This window comes from Rhinopithecus bieti, unplaced genomic scaffold (genome assembly GCF_001698545.2).
Source record: "Rhinopithecus bieti isolate Rb0 unplaced genomic scaffold, ASM169854v2 scaffold_7212, whole genome shotgun sequence".
Lineage (NCBI taxonomy): Eukaryota > Metazoa > Chordata > Mammalia > Primates > Cercopithecidae > Rhinopithecus > Rhinopithecus bieti.
Genome location: NW_016806198.1, coordinates 5,355,951 through 5,374,426, shown reverse-complemented (window position 1 = coordinate 5,374,426; position 18,476 = coordinate 5,355,951). Strand labels below are relative to the sequence as shown.

Sequence of the window (18,476 nt, the reverse complement as noted above, 5' to 3'; positions counted from 1 at the left end):
TTGCAGGGTAGGGTGTAGGATAAAAGCCAGGTGCAGCCAAAAACACACTGAATAACACCACTGGCAGAGATAGGTGGCATGTAGTGGGTAAGAGCAGGATTTAGACCTCAGTTTCCACTGCTAGTTCAAGACAGTGGCCCATACACCTCATCTTCTTAATCTGTAAAAGGGGGATTAAAATGTACCACCTTCCTTTCAGGAATGTTAGGTGGATTAAATGAATCAATGTGTATTAAAACATTTTGTAGGTAGTCTTTTACAAAGTTGTGCTCAATAAATGGAAGCTGTTATTATACTGTTATTAGTATGTTTAAAATTGAATTATCCTAGGCTCTAAAGAATGAACTTTTATTATATACACCCTACCTCCCTATCAGTGGCAACTAAGCAAAGTGAGTTTTTAATTTTTGTTATGCAACACACTGACTGTAACATTCTGTTTAACATGCATACACAGAATAATAGATTAATAGCATGGAAAAAAACTCATCCATAATCCTATGGTGCATTTATAGCTTTTGTTTTGCATATCCATTTCCATTCAAATTAAGTAATAGTTATTAACTTGAATGGAAATTCAAAGTCAGGCTCTGAGCAATTACTACACCATACATTGCCTTCCAATACTGGTTCAGTTGTACACTTGTAATTGCAATACATGTATATGGCATTTTATAATCTAATCTTTTTACATAATGTTATACACACTCCCATTTGGCTAGAGTTTATAAGCATTGTCCTCAATCATAGCATTTTATTACATTTAGGGCATTTACTATAATTTACTTCTTAATTTTCTACTATTGGACATTAAGATTCTTTGCAATATTTTGCTAGAATAGATTGCACAGCAATTGGCCTATCAATGTACAGAGCTGCTGCTTCTGTTAACTTATTGTTGGGAGATAAATTTCAGACACAGGTGGAAACACATTACGCTTGGACTGCATATATAAGTTTTGTAGTTATATAGGGCTTGAAAACAAATCTCTGAATGTTATAAAAGATGAACAGTTCCTCTTTGGTTGCTAAATCATTGCACAGGGTTAGAACTCCTCAATACGGCTTTTTATACCTTACCTTTCTATTACTTCTAAGACAGGGAATCCAGCTGATGAGCTCGTTATAACAATTGCCAGGCCAGATGTGATTAGGGAATCTCTTTCCTCACTTTATGGAAAGAGATGAATAGCCCTTGTTAGTGATGCTGTATTGATTTGTGCTTTTTTCAACTGTGGGACTGGATACATTTCCTTCTTAAGGATTTCCTGTGGTGGCAGCTGGCTTCTTTTCAAGCTTTTGAAAAGTTGTGAAGGGGCCTGAAGTCATTTGATCTCCCAAAATGAGATCATCTCCAATGTACCATATGTTTGTAAAGCAGACTTGGCCTTTAGTCTCAAGAGCTGTATTCCAGGAAAGGAACCAGTTAATGCGATCTTCCTTGACTGCTTTCTGCCTGGCCCTATGAGACAAACGCATGGGCATAAATTGGTCAAATGCCATAAGTGAGGAAAATGGCTAATTAGTAGATGACAGCTATGCACAGCTTTATTTTACAAGGTCCAGCCTGGTTCCAGCCAGGTTAAACTAATTTGTAAAGGAAATGCATTTGCTGCAGGAGACATGAAGCAACTGTCATGCCATAAGAAAGCAGACATTCCTTTTCACTAGGAGTGGACTTGGCCACATTGCCTTTATGAATGGTGACCATAAATCTCATTCTCTCCAAGGTTTCCAGATGCATTTGTGACCTTCAGTTCCTTCCAGAGAAGGTTCCCTGAGGTGTCTGGGTATTGCCACTGTGCTGACAGCCAAGGGCGGGAACTGGCTGAGACAGGTGAGTGACACCCCTCAGGTGATCTGAAGGGAGGGAGTGTGATTCCTCAGGTCCGAGAGCCTGCCTAGCATTGCTTGTAAAGCACAGCTAGAGTGACTGCCTTCCCCCTGCCAGGCTGCTGTGGCATTGAGGAGGACACAGCCTTAGCAAACTGTCATCTTGCAGTATGGTGAATGCAGCTGCTGCCGGCCTACATAGTGCCTTTGTGCACACTGGAAAGAAGTGCCCCGCTCTAGGCAGATGCAGCCCCAAAACTGGCGAGTGGAGCACAGGATGGATTTAATCTCTTATTCTATAAGCACTGCTCCTTTGTTCTATGAACAACTTGCACAACCATCCACAGCAGCCCTGACTTTGGAAACTGTTAAAGTGTTGTTCAGACTTATCGCCTAATGATGCTGGTGAAGGCTCTCTCTCAATATCTGTTTGCACAAGGTCAGGGCTTCCTTTCTGAATGAGACCATCCCTGAAAGTCTTGCTGTCTTTGCTCAGGTTTGGAGTTGTTACTGGATGAAATTTATGACACCATTTTTGCTGGTCTGGACCTTCCTTCCACCTTCACCGAAACCACCCTGTACCGGATACTGCAGAGACGGTTCCTCGCAGTTCAATCAGTCATCTCTGGCAGATTCCGATGTAAGTAATAAGCTGCCAACAGTGTGTGTGTTTCCATTAGGGGGACGCCTCTTGGGTTTCAAAGTCGCTATGGTCTGCGTGGCTGCTCCAGCAAAGTGAGGGCAGAGATGAAAAGAATCATTAAGAGTAAGCAGCAGTACATGCTGTGAAGGCACCAAGCATTGTTGACACTGTCTTCTCCTTTACTGTGTGGATTTCCTCTAGGCCCCACAAAATGTGAAGTGGAGCGGTTTACAGCAACCAGCTTTGGTCACCCCTATGTTCCAAGCTGCCGCCGAAATGGAGACTATCAAGCGGTACAGTGTCAGATGGAAGGGCCCTGTTGGTGTGTGGATGTCCAGGGGAAGGAAATCCATGGAACCCGGCAGCAAGGGGAGCCGCCATCTTGTGGTGGGTTTTCTCTGGGGGCTTCCTCTTTTGGCCTCGGATCGTATTACTTTAGCGGTCCTCCAGACCAACTTCTCTGGAGTCCATTAATTCAACTGCCTTCTGGTGTGCCCCACTCGCCTTTCAAGCTCAACCTGTCTGAAAACCAGTTTATCATCATTAACTTCCAACATGTTTCTCATCTTGTGTCAGACCTCGTTGCTTTTTCAGGGAGCTCAGGGAATATTAGGGGGCTCATAGGTGAAGAAAAATAAAAGAAAATTGAGTTCCCATGTGCCATGAGACAGGAGCATGCACGTAACTAAAGGAGCATGGTGAGATGGGCATTCGATCTTGCAGCAGCTATGGGAAGGAGGCATTTAGGAAAGATACATGGAAGAGGCCACACTTGATCAGAACCTTCTAAGAAGATGTTTCTTGAAGGAGGGGAGTAAGGAAAGGTGTTCTTTATATGGAGAGCAGGAGAAGCAAAATTAGAAGGACAGAATAATCGGCATTGATATGCTAATGATCATCTAATCTGCAAGAAGGATAGAGAAAAAAATTGCTGGAGTATGAATAGGCTGGTGCTGCAGACTCTGAAGAAAGGCAGGGGTAAGACAATGAGGTCTTTGTTATCCTAACAAAGGCTTGGGGGCTTCACCAATGAGGTGAAGACAATGAAACGTTTTAAGTTGGACAGTATCATCGTGGGTTTTGCATGTAAGGCAAAGACATTCTGGAGGAGAGACTCAAAGAAGCAGTAGTCCGGAGGCAACCGGGCCAATTAGAAGGTCATTGCCATGTTCCAGAGATGATGGGGTCTGTATTAATTTTCTAGGGCTATGGTAATAAATCACCACAAAGTGGGCATCTGAGAGCAACTGAAATGTATTGTGTCTGTTTTGGGGGTTGGAAGTCCAAAATCAGTGTGTCAGCGGGGCTGTGCTCCCTCTGAAAACTCTAGGGGAGGATCCTTTCTTTCCTCTTCCTAGCTTGTAGTGGTACCAGCAATCTGTGCATTCTTTGGTTTAGGGCAGCATGACTGTAGTCTTGGCTTCCATTGCCACATGGCTGTCTTCCCTCTGTGTCTGTCTGTGAGTCTTCTCCTCTTCTTACAAGGAGACCAGTCGGGTTAAGGCTCCACCTGATCCAGTCGGGCATCATCTTAACTAATCCCATCGACAATGACCCTTCTGCCAAATAAGGTCACATTCTGTGGTTCTGGTAAGAGCATGAATTTTGAGGTACACTATTCAACCCAGTATGGAGCCATCATTACAGCAGAAACAGTGGGAGACGGTGAGAGCTCTTAGTAGGCATTCCAGGCAGACCCCATTTTCTCTTCCTGGTGAAATTTTGAAGGATGTTATGATGAGGAAGGGAAGAACCAAGAGCATTCCTAGGCTTCCAACTTGGGGAAGCTGGGTAGATTTTAAAAGATTAGGAATAGTGATACGCCAGTGAAGGGTTTTTTTATAGCTTCAATATATATATATTCATTCAATAATTCCTGTTAAATCATTCCATTTGTCCAACTTAAACTTTTGAATATTCTTCATGATGTGTGGTTATATTCTATCTGCTAAATGTGAGAATGTCGAAAAAGAAAATTTGGAGACACTTTCTTGAAGGCATTTGCAATCACATTTCATTTCTACTAAAATCTAGAGAATGTGGTGCCGTCCAACTTCCAGGTGGAAATGAAGAACTATGGTTTTCTAAATTAAAGACCATAAATGGCTCTATCAAGTGCATAGATGGATCATATATTTTCACTTTTTCTTTCTAGTATATCAGGTCCTATTTCTGTGGAAACAAATGCCACATGGAAACAGTAATTGAATTTCCTTGCTTTGGTAACACTACATAACAAATGGATGGAAAGGGTAAGCTCTTAATTTGGCAGAAGACTAAGCAAAGCAGTAAACTTTATTTCTGCCATACCTTCCTGTAATATCCATTAAAAGAGGACATGGCCTCTTTGAGGGATGTTACATGCTCTGATGCTGCCAGTCTCTCCCCTCCCACCACATTTTCCACTTCTTTCTCTGTTGCCTGGTTACAGAAGGAAATTGGCTGACTTTCTTTTTGGCTTTTGTGTGAATCAAGAGGAAAAACATATTTTAAAAGTTGAGGGTGGGGTAGTTAAAAGGTAAGAGTTATGATTTTATGGAGAAAAATGGAGCTTACTTACATCCACCTATGTAACTGAGACAGCCCCTTGGTGTTTGAATTTTACATGTTTTTTCTCTTATTGTGGCTAGAGTCAGCCTAGGATGTTCAGATAGAATGACTTGACCATGCAAAGAGTTGGCTAAGTTGATCACTGTTAAATTAATAATTTCTAGGAAAGGTCAAGAAGCCCAGAAGAATGTTCTAAGTGTGTACACTGGGTGGGCATTATTGTTTTCTATTATAGGAAGTATTATCTTTCCTATATTATACTATATATTACAATATAGGAAAATATTTCTTCTTATAGGAACCACTAACAGCATTTCAGATATGATTCTTGCCCTCAAGGAGACCATAGCTAGCCTAGACAAGACTACCCCCAAGGTGGAGTTAGCCACACTAAAAGCACATAGTGAGGCATTAAAGTCCATTGAGAATTCCAACGAGAGAATGCATGCTGGAAGACATCATTTCATTAAATACACATAGGAATGTGCTGGTGTACTAGTTTCCTAGGGCTGTCATAACAAATCACCACAAACCAGGTGGCTTAAAACAACAGAAATTTATTCCCTCCTAGTTCTGGAGGCCAGAAGTCTGAAATCAAGGTGTGGGTAGGGCCATGCTCTCCCTGAAGGTTCTGTGGCAGAATTCTTCCTTGCCCCTTCCTGGTTTCTGGTGGTTGCTGGCAATCCCTGGTGTCTTTGGCTTGTGACTGCCTCCCTCCAATCTGTGCCTCTGTCTTCACACAGCTTTCTTCCCTGTGTGCATCTTTGTGTCTTCACATGACCTTCTTATAAGGACACCAGTCATTGGTTTTAGAGTCCACCCTAATCCAGTATGACATCATCTTAACTTGGTGACATCTGCAAAGACCCTATTTCTAAATCACATTCTGAGGTACCCTGTAGACATGAACATCATGTCTGTGCATGGAGGGGACACTATTCACCCGAGTACAGTTGGCAAGTGAGGTCAGATTTTCAGAAAGTGAGCCAGTATTTACGAGACTTGCCTTAAAAGGGATCAACCTCTAGTGAGAGCTAGGGGAGTGGTCATGCCAACTGGAATAGTCACTCCTCCAAAATGACCCCACAGAGGTAGCTCAGGGGAAAGGAAAAAATAAAACGACACAGAGAAGAAAGTGGTTTCAAACGTAGCTGTCCTTGGTTGAATGTTCTGGCATCTTACCACCTGAAAGATCTGAGGAGCTGTCTCAGGATTTCTCGTGACATTAAAACCTTTTCTCCCATTTCACTTTGTCTCATGCAGCTGAAGGCAGATCTTGTGCCTCCAAAAGGCAGCAGGCCTTGTCCAGACTCTACTTTGGGACCTCAGGCTACTTCAGCCAGCATGACCTGTTCTATTCCCCGGAGAAAAGATGGGCCTCTCCGAGAGTAGCCAGATTTGCCACATCCTGCCCACCCACAATCAAAGAGCTCTTTGTGGACTCTGGGCTCCTCCGCCCAATGGTGGAAGGACAGAGCCAACAGTTTTCTGTCTCAGAAAGTCTTCTCAAAGAAGCCATCCGAGCGATTTTTCCCTCCCGAGGGCTGGCTCGTCTTGCCCTTCAGTTTACCACCAACCCAAAGAGACTCCAGCAAAACCTTTTGGAGGGAAATTTTGGTGAATCTTGGCCAGTTTAACTTGTCTGGAGCCCTTGGCACAAGAGGCACATTTAACTTCAGTCAATTTTTCCAGCAACTTGGTCTTGCAAGCTTCTCGAATGGAGGGAGACTAGAAGATTTGGCCAAGCCACTCTCGGTGGGATTAAATTCAAATTCCTCTACAGGAACCCCTGAAGCCGCTAAGAAGGATGTTGCTATGAATAAGCCAACTGTGGGCAGCTTTGGCTTTGAAATTAACTTACAAGAGAACCAAAATGCCCTCAAATTCCTTGCTTCTCTCCTGGAGCTTCCAGAATTCCTTCTCTTCTTGCAACATGCTATCTCTGTGCCCGAAGATGTGGCAAGAGATTTAGGTGATGTGATGGAAACGGTGCTCAGGTCCCAGACCTGTGAGCAGACACCTGAAAGGCTCTTTGTCCCATCATGCACGACAGAAGGAAGCTATGAAGATGTCCAATGCTTTGCTGGAGAGTGCTGGTGTGTGGATTCCTGGGGCAAAGAGCTTCCCGGCTCGAGAGTGAGAGGTGGACAGCCGAGGTGCCCCACAGACTGTGAAAAGCAAAGGGCTCGCATGCAAAGCCTCATGGGCAGCCAGCCTGCTGGCTCCAGCTTGTTTGTCCCTGCTTGTACTAGTGAGGGATATTTCCTGCCTGTCCAGTGCTTCAACTCAGAGTGTTACTGTGTTGATGCTGAGGGTCAGGCCATTCCTGGAACTCGAAGTGCAATGGGGAAGCCCAAGAAATGTAAGTCTGTGGGTATTCAATCTGCAGGTTCCCTGAGTCTCTCTTTAGGCCCTGACCTAATGCAGTACAGCAGTAGAAATCCACTCCTGGCCAATGCTTACACTTCAGTTAAAGATGAAATTGACTGCTTATATTAAAAATGATCCCGGAACACCTAGATAATATTAATCAGACCTAGGAGTAAATAAGGAGATTTGTTTGGCCTTAAAGAACTGCCACATTTCTGCAGTGCTGATCACCAACTGATTTCAGTGGTGCTGATTTAGTCATGGGGCAATGCCTATCTAGATATTATTTACAAATTTAAGCTTCATGGTATTTCTATGGCTATATGAGGTTTCAGATGGGATTTGGACAGTTAAGTGGTTTTATCTTGGTCTTTCCAGTTTATTAAATTTCTTAAACTGAAACACCTGCTCATTGTTCCTCCCCAGGCCCCACAGCCTGTCAATTACAGGCTGAGCAAGCTTTCCTCAGGATGGTGCAGGCCCTGCTGTCTAACTCCAGCATGATACCCACCCTTTCCGATGCCTACATCCCACAGTGCAGCGCCAATGGACAGTGGAGACAAGTACAATGCGATGGGCCCCCCGAGCAGGTCTTCGAGTGGTACCAACGATGGGAGGCTCAGAACAAGGGCCAGGAGCTGATGCCTGCCGAGCTGCTAGTGAAGATCATGAGCTACAGAGAAGCAGCTTCCGGAAATTTTGGTCTCTTTATTCAGAGTCTGTATGAGGCTGACCAGCAAGGTGTCTTCCCGATGCTGTCCCAATACCCTTCTCTGCAAGATGTCCCACTAGCAGCACTGGAAGGGAACCGGTCCCAGTCCAGGGAGAATGTCCTCCTGGATCCCTACCTCTTCTGGCAGATCCTAAATGGCCAACTCAGCCGATACCCAGGGCCCTACTCAGACTTCAGCACTCCTTTGGCACATTTCGACCTTCGGAACTGCTGGTGTGTGGATCAGGCTGGCCAAGAGCTGGAAGGAACGCGGGCTGAGCCAAGCAAGCTCCCAACATGTGAGCTAATGCATATGAAGAGCTAAGTGTGTGTGTGTGTCTATGTGTTTAATATATATATATATGTATATATATAAAGGATGTCTAGTGGGAGGGGATTGAGTGTCAAAGCTGGAATGGAGTTTAGAGATGGCTGAGAAAACCAAGGCTCACAGAGGCAAAGGGACTTCCCTGCATCAACATAGTCAGGTGTTGGCAAGATTGATACAGTATATTTTAAAACTTTCATATAATTGGTTACTTCAATTGGTGTCTTAGATTTTTACTGGATGACTTCTGTGTGCAAAGCATCTTCATCTTAGAGCTGATGAAGGCTGTAAAAGTGGAGATGACCTGGCCCTTGTCCTCCTATGGTTAATGTTTAGTAATCGCTCCTATGTTAGGTGCACCTTTTAATGGACCAGTGAGTACTACAGTGAACCTGCTATTTGCACAGAATGCTGCTAGATGCGCAGACCTCAGGAGAGTGCCACCTGAAGTGGCTTTAATTGATTTGGAAGGATTTAACTAAGGGACTGATTAGAGAGCCACTAATTGAGGTCTATACATTCAGCTTTGTGGCAGGTAGACTTATGGTAAAGTTATGATATATGAGCCATAAATAGAAGGAAGCTGACACTGAGTTTCAGTTAAAATGCCTTATCCGCCTTAGCCGTGCCAGCAGTTTGAAAGAACAACCAGATATGTTCAACACTGTTATCACCAAATCCAAATCTCTCTAACCAGCCATTGCTAATATTATAGGTGATATGACAGCTGTTCAGTGAAATCTCTCAATTCATTCTTTGCAAGTTTAACATTGTCTGGACCTTTCTGAGTAATGTTAAAATCCATTAGACTATTTTGATACTAGCTAAATTTTAGGCTTTAGCAGCAACTGGGTTTTTAAAATGTTAGGTGAAAGTACCATGTGATGAGAACAGTAATATCCTTGGCATTTTGAACAACTCAGAGATGACAATGCAAGGATCCTCCATTCAAATGTCAAGTTCTAGCAATAGAACCCTCAAGGTTAACACATTGATTTTGGCCTGTTAGATAAGAAGTCTTACTTATTTTTGTGGTTTTTGTGGTAGAATCATTCTCCATACCAGTGGTCAGGTCTCTTACATGGCTACATTCCTATAATTTTAAATTCTCTAAGACTAAATTTGGTCCTATTTGTATGCAATTTTAGGAGCGTGAGTTGTTAATAACCAAAAGTACCTAGTAACTTTATTTTATTTTGAGACTGAGTTTCACTCTTGTTGCCCAGGCTGGAGTGCAATGGAGCGATCTCAGCTCACTGCAACCTCCGCCTCCCAGGTTCAAGCAATTCTCCTGCCTCAGATCTTAAGTAACTGGGATTACAGGTGCCTGCCACCATGCCCAGCTAAATTTTTTTTTTTTTTTTTTTTGTATTTTTAGTAGAGACGGGGTTTCAGCATGTTGGCCAGGTTGGTCTTGAACTCCTGACCTCAGGTGATCCACCCGCCTCAGCCTCCCAAAGTGCTGGGATTACTTTAGTGACTAGTCTTACCTTAGTCTGAATGCTGGAGAGAGTGTTAGAACTAGACTTAGAGTAATTGGCTTTTTTTTTAATTGAGTAACAAGAGACTGGATACAAGACCATCCATTAGGGAGAAAATGTTAGAACTTCCATCTCTATTCAGTATTTTCTATCTTCCTTTCACATTTCTATTAATATTTTCGTTTTTGCAATTAAATGTTTAATAGCTGAAACAGCTAAAAATCTGCATGTAGTGTATTATTTTAGTAGTGTGTGTATATGCCTTATAAAAAAATACCCATTTTGGGGGGGTGCATATTCAAATTCTTTTGTTGATAAGGGTATACGATTGAAAGGGTTTGATACTCAAAGTGTGGTCCAGTGGCATTGGCATTCACCTTGGGAACTCGTTAAAGATTCAGGATCTCAGGCCCCACCTATTGAATCAAAACTTGCATTTCTACAATATTCCCAGGGGAATTCAGTACAGCCAAAAGCTTGAGGAGGACTGGCCTGGAGGACAGAACAGTAGCTGTCTTGTACCATGGTTCTAACATCTACTGCTCTGTGACCTGAGAGAGGCTAACTCTTTTGAGTCTTAGTGTCATCTGTAAAATCTGAGTTACAACACATAACTGCCTCAAAGGCTTGTTGGAAGAATTACAAAAAGTAGTTGATATAAAGTGCTGGATTTGGCACATAGGAAGGACTTAATAAGTGATGGCTGGATTAATACAATTGGCAGTGAGTAATGAAGGGACCAATAACTTCCTTCATGCATGTGTGGGTGATGGCTCTGGCCTCTAGGAATTTGAGTCTGCATTGCTATCTCTGGCCTGGTTGAAATTTTGCTTTCTTCATTTAATATGCGTTTATGAACTGCCTACTGTGTGCTCTGTACTGTACGATGGGGAGATAGTCGTGTAAAGGATGGTGTCTGCCCTGAGACGCTCAGAGACCAATGGGGGAAACCAAGGATGTTATCAGGAAAGTAATAAATGACAATGGTGGAGCAGCGGTATATACATGGAAAATGCAGTGGAGGGTGCTCAGAGAAAGGGGCTACTAACTCCTTGAAGATTGGGGTAAAGATTAGCTTGACCCCAACTACTGGGATGAATCTTAAGAGGGGTTTGTCCAGTCACAGATGTGGCAGGCCCTTTGCAACAGAGGAAATAGGATGCACTGAGTCAATGAAGCTGTGAGTGAGGTGGAGAAAAGGTTATAGACGTAGGAGGGGAGGGGATGCAGGAGGGAATGAAAGAAGAGGTGGATAGTAAATCAGGAACAGGATTATAATTTTTTTGAGACAGAGTCTTGCTCTGTTGCCTATGTTGGATTGCAATGGCATGATCTCAGTTCACTGCAGCAGGCTCAAGCGATCCTCCTACCTCAGTCTCTCAAGTAGCTGGTACTACAAGCATGTGCCATCATGCCCAGCTAATTTTTGCATTTCTTGTAGAAACAGGATTTTACCATGTTGCCCAGGCTGGTCTTGAACTCCTGGGCTCAAGTGATCTGTCTGCCTCGGCCTCCCAAAGTGCTAGGATTACAGGCGTGAACCACTGCATACAGCTGGGGACAGATTTTAAAAGATCTTATGTGCCCAGTTGTAGATTTTCACTTTATCCTGGAAGAAATGGAGAGCAAGCCGAGGTTTTAAGTGTGAGTTTTGCTTCAGAGATTCAAAATCCCTGGGATTAATAGAATGAATTATTTGATAATATCCTTTTGAACAAGAAAACAATAACTTCAAATTCTGGAAGTCAAAGTTTTCTGTTGATCCCACGTTCTCAAAAGAATCCGGTGACACCCCCACTGTTGAATTCACAATGTGATGTTTTAAGTAAATATGGCGAGGGTGGATTTTGCTAAGTGACAATGCCAAGGACAGCATGTGCCAGATGCTGTGCCAAGCACTTCAACTGCAACACTTCAAAGGCTCATTACAAAACCCCAATATTTCCCATTGCACAGATCAGGAGGCTGAAACTCAGAGAAGTTAAGTGCATTATCCATGGTTGCACAACTAATAAATGACCCAAAAATTGAACCCAAAGGTCTTTGAGTGCCAGGCTTTTTCCGCTTCACAGGAATAACCCTCTACTAATCTACAGTGCCTCCTTCAACTTCTGATATCCATCCATCCATCCATCCATCCATCCATCCATCCATCCATCCATGCATCCATCCATCCATCATCTGTCTATCCTTCGTTAGAGAGAGCTAGTCAAGATCACTATTCCCACAGTGAGACTGTCTAGATTGAAATTCTGAATCAGCTACTTGCTAGCTGGGAACTCGTTTAAATTATATGACTTCTCCATGCCTCAGTTTCTCATCTGTAGCATGAGAATAAAAATATTTTATTAGGCTGTTGCATCGATTAGATTGTCTGTGTAGATGTGCTCAGAATGATGCCCAGCATGGAGCAAATATGAGCTATTACTCATCTTATGCTGTGGGCCCTCCACAAATGGTGACTGAATGAGTGTGTGGAGGCAAAATAAGGAATATTCCAGGTTGTGGAAAGAGCTGCTGAGAAGGAAACAGCTGAGGCAAAATGCACGCACGTGTGGGTNCATCGATTAGATTGTCTGTGTAGATGTGCTCAGAATGATGCCCAGCATGGAGCAAATATGAGCTATTACTCATCTTATGCTGTGGGCCCTCCACAAATGGTGACTGAATGAGTGTGTGGAGGCAAAATAAGGAATATTCCAGGTTGTGGAAAGAGCTGCTGAGAAGGAAACAGCTGAGGCAAAAATGCACGCACGTGTGGGTGTGTATTGTGTAGTGTGTGTATGTGTGTGGTGTGGTGGGTGTATGTTTATGTATGTGTGTGTGGTGTGTGTTTATGGGGTGTGTGTGTTTCTATATGGGCTATGGTGTGTGAGTTTTTGTGTGTGGTATGTGCATGTGTGGTGTGTGTGGTGTGTGGGTATGTGTGATATGTGTATGTGTGTATATGAGTGTGGTGTGTGTGTATATGTATGTGTGTGGTGTGTCTGTGTGGTGTGTGTGTGGTGTGCATGTGTGTGTACGGTGTGGTGTGTGTGTACTGTGTGTGGTGTGTATGTGTGTGGTTGTGTGTATGGTGCATATGTGGGTGGTGTGTGTGGTGTGTGTGTGTGTGGTATATGTGTATGGTGTGTGTGATGTGTCTGTGTGTGTGAGTGGTGTGTGTGTATGTGTGTGTGGGGGTGGTGTGTGTGTGGTGTTCATGTATGTGTGGTGTGTGTGTGGTGTGTATTTGTGTGTGTGTGTGGCGTGTATATGTGTGGTGTGGGGGGTGTGTATGTATGTGTATGTGTGTGGTGTGTGTGGGGGGTATCGGTGTGGGGTGTGTGTATGTGTGGTGTACGTGATCTGTATGTGCATACTGTGTGTGTGGTGTGTATGTGTGTGGGTGGTGTTTGTGGTGTGTATGTGTGTAGTGTGTGGGGGTTGGTATGTGTGTGGTATGTGGTGTGTATGTGTGTAGTGTGGGGGAGTGATAGGTGTGTTGTGTGGCGTGTGTGTGGTGTGCGTGTGGTGTGTGTGTGGTGTGTATTTGTGTGTGTGTGTGGCGTGTATATGTGTGGTGTGGGGGGTGTGTATGTATGTGTATGTGTGTGGTGTGTGTGGTGGGTATCGGTGTGGTGTGTGTGTATGTGTATGTGTGGTGTACGTGATCTGTATGTGCATACTGTGTGTGTGGTGTGTATGTGTGTGGGTGGTGTTTGTGGTGTGTATGTGTGTAGTGTGGGGGAGTGATAGGTGTGTTGTGTGGCGTGTGTGTGGTGTGCGTGTGGTGTGTGTGTGTGGTGTGTTTTGGTGTGTATGTGTGTAGTGTGGGGGGGTGGCGTGTATGTGTATATTGTGTGTGTGTGGTGTGTGTGGTGTGTGTTGTGTGTGTGTTGTGTGTGTGGTGTATATGTGTGTGGCGTGTGGTGCGTGGTGTGTGTGTGGTATGTGTGTAGTGTGTGGGGGGAGCTGTGTATGTGTGTGTGTGTGGTGTATATGTGTGTGGCGTGTGGTGTGTGATGTGTGTGTGGTATGTGTGTAGTGTGGGGGGTGTGTGTATGTGTGTGTGTGTTGTGTGTATGCGTGTGTGTGACGGTACACATGCTTCATGGGAGTCAGAGGGAGGTCCACGTGGTGAGTGAGTCCATCTGGGATATTTTTATTCCCCTAGGTCCTGGCTCCTGTGAGGAAGCGAAGCTCCTTGTACTGCATTTCATTAGGGAAACGGAAGAGATTGTCTCAGCTTCCAACAGTTCTCGGTTCCCTCTGGGGGAGAGTTTCCTGGTGGCCAAGGGAATCCGGCTGAGGAATGAGGACCTCGGCCTTCCTCCACTCTTCCCACCCCGGGAGGCTTTCGCGGAGCAGTTTCTGCGCGGGAGTGATTACGCCATTCGCCTGGCGGCTCAGTCTAGTAAGTGCGGTGCCCTTCAGCTTTCTTACTGCATCCCTTTGGAAAAACAGGAGCTTAAATTAGTCTCTCCTCAGTCATCCTTAGGACTTTGTGGTTTGGCTTCCCCAGGCTGGTGGGTTCATGGGAAGAAAAGGCAAAGTGGTTTGGGGGCGCCAGTCAAAGCTGGAATGCTGCACCCGTCTCTAAAATGCTCCCTGATTCTCCAGCAAATCTACCCTAGGGCAGGTTTCAGATAGCACCTGCTGCTCCCACGAAGCCCAAATATTCTTGTTAAAATGTGAGGGACCCAAGCCCCTGAATGCTCATACAATCCCCATGGCCTGCTCCAAAGCTTCCCTCCATTTTCGGGGATTCAGGAACATCACACAGGGGGAGGGGAGAGGAAGCCTCGAGATATTGAGGAACTATGACACATTGATCTCACCTGATCCTGAGAGTAACTCCAAAAAGCAGGAATTACTACCCGCATGTGACAGAGGCATAAGCTCAGGGAGCCTGCAGTCCTCTGGTCTATAATAACAGCTGAACAATATATATATATATATTTTTTTTTGTGATGGAGTCTTGCTCCGTCGCCCAGGCTGGGGGCAGTGGTACAATCATAGCTGACCACAGCCTCGAACTCCTGGGCTCAAGTGATCCTCCCACCTCATCCACCCGAGTAGCTGGGACTACAGGTGTGCGTCACCACGCCCAGCTAATATCTGCACATTTTTAGTAGAGACGGGATTTCACCATGTTGGCCAGGCTGGTCTCAAACGCCTGACTTCAATTGATCCTTCTGCCTTGGCCTCCCAAAGTGCCAGGATTACAGGCATGAGTCACAGCCCTCGACCAGCTAAACAATATTCTAACCTCACCTTTGAGCAGGCACTTACTGTGCTAAGTAGATTATCAGATCTTCACATTTAATCTTCTAACAGCTCCAAGAGAATGACGGTATAATCACCATCCACAATTCTTTGCAAATGGGGAAACGGAGTTTGAGGTTAAGTCACTTTCCCGAATTCACACAACTGATAACCAGTGGGCCTGGATGGGAAGCCCAGAGACCTGGTCCTCCAGCTCATCCTCTCAGCTCTCCTGTTCCCTGCTGGGCAAATTCCAGGTATTGCTGAGGTCGGTGCCTAGCTCTGCCTCATCCTAGAGCCCTTGTTCTTCCTCCATGACCTCACAGCTGCTCTAGCAGGAGAGCAGGTCCCTTCCAAGTTTTCTCACTGACCCCACGTCAACTTGACAAGGACAAATGATTCATCTGTCTTTGAATCTTACTCAGGATCCACATCCCTGTCAAATGGTCTCAGCTGATTCCCTGTCTAGCTTTCCAGACTTGAGTCACCAAACAGCAAAGCAGTCCTCCCCTGACAACATCTTCTCCAAGTCAAAGAGAATCCCTCCAGCAGAAGGACAGCTCCCTGCCTTCCCATCCAATCCAGCAGGCACTCCAGGATGTCTACTGCCAGCATGGGATTGGGTCTCAGTGATCTTTGTTCTCCTAATACCATGTGTCAATCTCACGCATGCCATCTTGGTTACTGCTTCTCTCTCTCACTAGACATCTCTTCTGGAGGACAAGGCACTGTGTCTTATTCTTTCTGTATCCCTGGTGCATGGCACAGTGCCTGACACCTACCAGGAGCTCAGTAGATGGTGGTTAACCATCCTTGTTGCTTCCTTCCTCCCTTCTTTCTCTCTCTTGCATCCACTACCCTCACCCTATGCCTAGACACTGCTTTTCTCTGTTCCTCAGAGACTTGGAGACTTCTGCTTTTGGGAAGAACCCTATTGTTTTACATTTTTGTACAAAGACAGGATTTGAGGTAACCAAAGCGAGAAGTGGGATTGATGCCCCTTCAGTTGTGACTGCTTTGGTCAGGGAGAGAAATGTCGAGAAAGGGGAGGCAATGTCGCTGGTGCCGTTGATATTAGTCATTGAATGGCATGACGCATTTTCTTTAGAAGTCGAGCTAAGAAGTTCCTCTCCAAGTAGCCACATGCTCAGCTTCGCATGTCTGAGCTTGTAGAGAAAAGAGGAAGGGAGCATAGAGGACCAGGCCAGGTCTTTTCCCTGAGAGTCTGGGGATTGAGGGCCCAGAGCAAAGTGCCTTTGACCACTAGAACCTGGTAGCCATGTCTGAGGGCCTAATGAGGGTGGCAAAGGCCACGGGAGTACATGCACACAACTGGGTCTGGCAAGCACTTGGTGCTTAATGCCTGTCAGCTCCTTTGATGTAAATATCACAGTTGCCTTGTTAGGTGAGTGTTAGATCCAGTCCACAGATGAGGAAACTGAGGCTTAGAGAGGTTGGGCAACTTGTTCGTGATCACAGTTAGGAGGCGCAGTGCCGGGATTCAGAAGGAGGCCTGGCAGACTCCAGAACAGTCCACTCTACCGGGCTGCTTCAGAGGTGGGTCCTGGTGTCCCCAGATGGGCTCTGAGACTGTGGGTTGGTGGCATCCTTGGATCTGCAGGCTCTCCTGTCTGGAGCCATGAAGCCTGTTTCTGAAAAGTGGGAAGTGGGGAGAACTGTCCCAACGGGCTGCAGGTGACTGCCAACAGTGCTGCTGCAGATGTAGCCATTCTCCCTCCAGGATCCTGGTGAGGAACCCCAACCTGCCCCAAGTGCCAGCAGGAGTGGAGAAAGGGCTCAGGTGACAGTTCATGGCCACCTAGGAGGAGGGTGGTGGTCGGGGCAAATCAGCCTGGGCCTGGTAAGACCCAGACCAAGCTGATGTGTGTCCCACCAGCTGCCCATCCTTGCTGCTTCCTCTCTCCCTCATACATTCATTCATTCACTCTTTTCCCAATCAGTGATTTCTTGAGTGCCTAGTATGAGCCAGACACTCCTCTGTTTGCAAAATAAACACAAATCTCTGCACCAAAGAGCTTAAATGCTAGTGCAGAGGAGACAAAGCTAACACAATAAATGAGTATACTATGTACTACATTGGTGGTGGGGAAAGCCATGTGCAAAGCTGAGGGTGGGTGCAGGTGCAGTTTCATTAGTGGGGTGGTCGGTGGTTCATCATATAAGCTCCCTCACTGAGCCTCTGTATCCTCACCTGGGGTAAAAGTTCTGGCTTCATGGAGCCGCTGTGAACATCTGATACGATTTTTGTGGATATCAAAGTTTCAAAGGAGGTTAAAAAACTGTAGGAGTTTGATAGGGAAACCTACAAGGGTAGCTGACATTGATTGCCCTCTTGTGTTCCAAGGCCAACCCCTCCCCTTTCTGGCTATGAACCCTTGGTTAAGTTGCTTCATCCATCTGTGTCTCAGTTTTCTCATCCATTAAATGGGATAATATGACATTTCTTCTAGATTGCTGTGAGGATTAAATTAACTAAGATATGTATTTAGCTAGTGCCTCACACTTAACATATGAGTATAGAGCCTATCTATTATTACTATTATCTCATGTGCCTGAAGACATTTCACTGACCTAATTATTTCTGTATGGAAGTTATTGTAGAGGTCTACTATAATATTCTTTCAAGCTGCAGCCTAAGTGTTATTCTTAAAGGACAATCTGTTGAGTGTCTGCCTACTGTGCAAGGAGCCTCTGTAATACTGTGGGTTGAAATGTTTGTCAAATAAATAAATAAGAAGGCCTCCTTCTGTTGGAACCAGGACATATGTGGTTGTTCTCAGCAACAGAGCCCACACAGAGCAGGTGGTCATATTCTGCTTTTCTCCTTCCCTGACTCCAGCCTTAAGCTTCTATCAAAGACGCCGCTTTTCCCTGGACGACTTGGCTGGAGCATCCGCCCTTCTGCGGTTGGGCCCCTATGTGCCACAATGCGATGCGTTCGGAAGTTGGGAGCCTGTGCAGTGCCACACCGGGACTGGTAAGGAGGGATAGGCACCTTCAGGTGGCCAAGTGACACCCCTTTTTTTTATTTTAGAGGACAGAGCCCCACACTGGGAGGCAAATGAGCTGGACTCTTGGGCTCCTCTTTAGCAGCTGGTGACAGATTCCTTAGCTTCTCTGGCCTCCAGTTATCTCACCTGTGTAACAGGAGCAGAGACCTTCTACCGGCCTGAAAGACAAGTGGGTGGTTGCTGGGGGCATCAGAGTGATTGTGGACAATGTCCAACTGGGGGTCTAGACTGGGGACAGAAGGTGACCAGGCTTGCACTGCTGTGAGTGAAGAAGGAAAGT

General features: G+C 45.2%; 1 protein-coding gene across 1 annotated transcript in view; it reads left to right on the top strand.

The window, feature by feature from the left end:
- TG (thyroglobulin) overlaps positions 1–18,476 on the top strand; it is a 274,315-nt gene that overhangs the window by 12,672 nt on the left and 243,167 nt on the right. Inside the window, 8 exon segments of the mRNA XM_017875139.1 lie at positions 1,731–1,837; positions 2,330–2,473; positions 2,678–2,863; positions 6,290–6,641; positions 6,643–7,388; positions 7,823–8,407; positions 14,074–14,313; positions 18,025–18,162. Coding sequence (XP_017730628.1) covers positions 1,731–1,837; positions 2,330–2,473; positions 2,678–2,863; positions 6,290–6,641; positions 6,643–7,388; positions 7,823–8,407; positions 14,074–14,313; positions 18,025–18,162 — 2,498 coding nt within the window.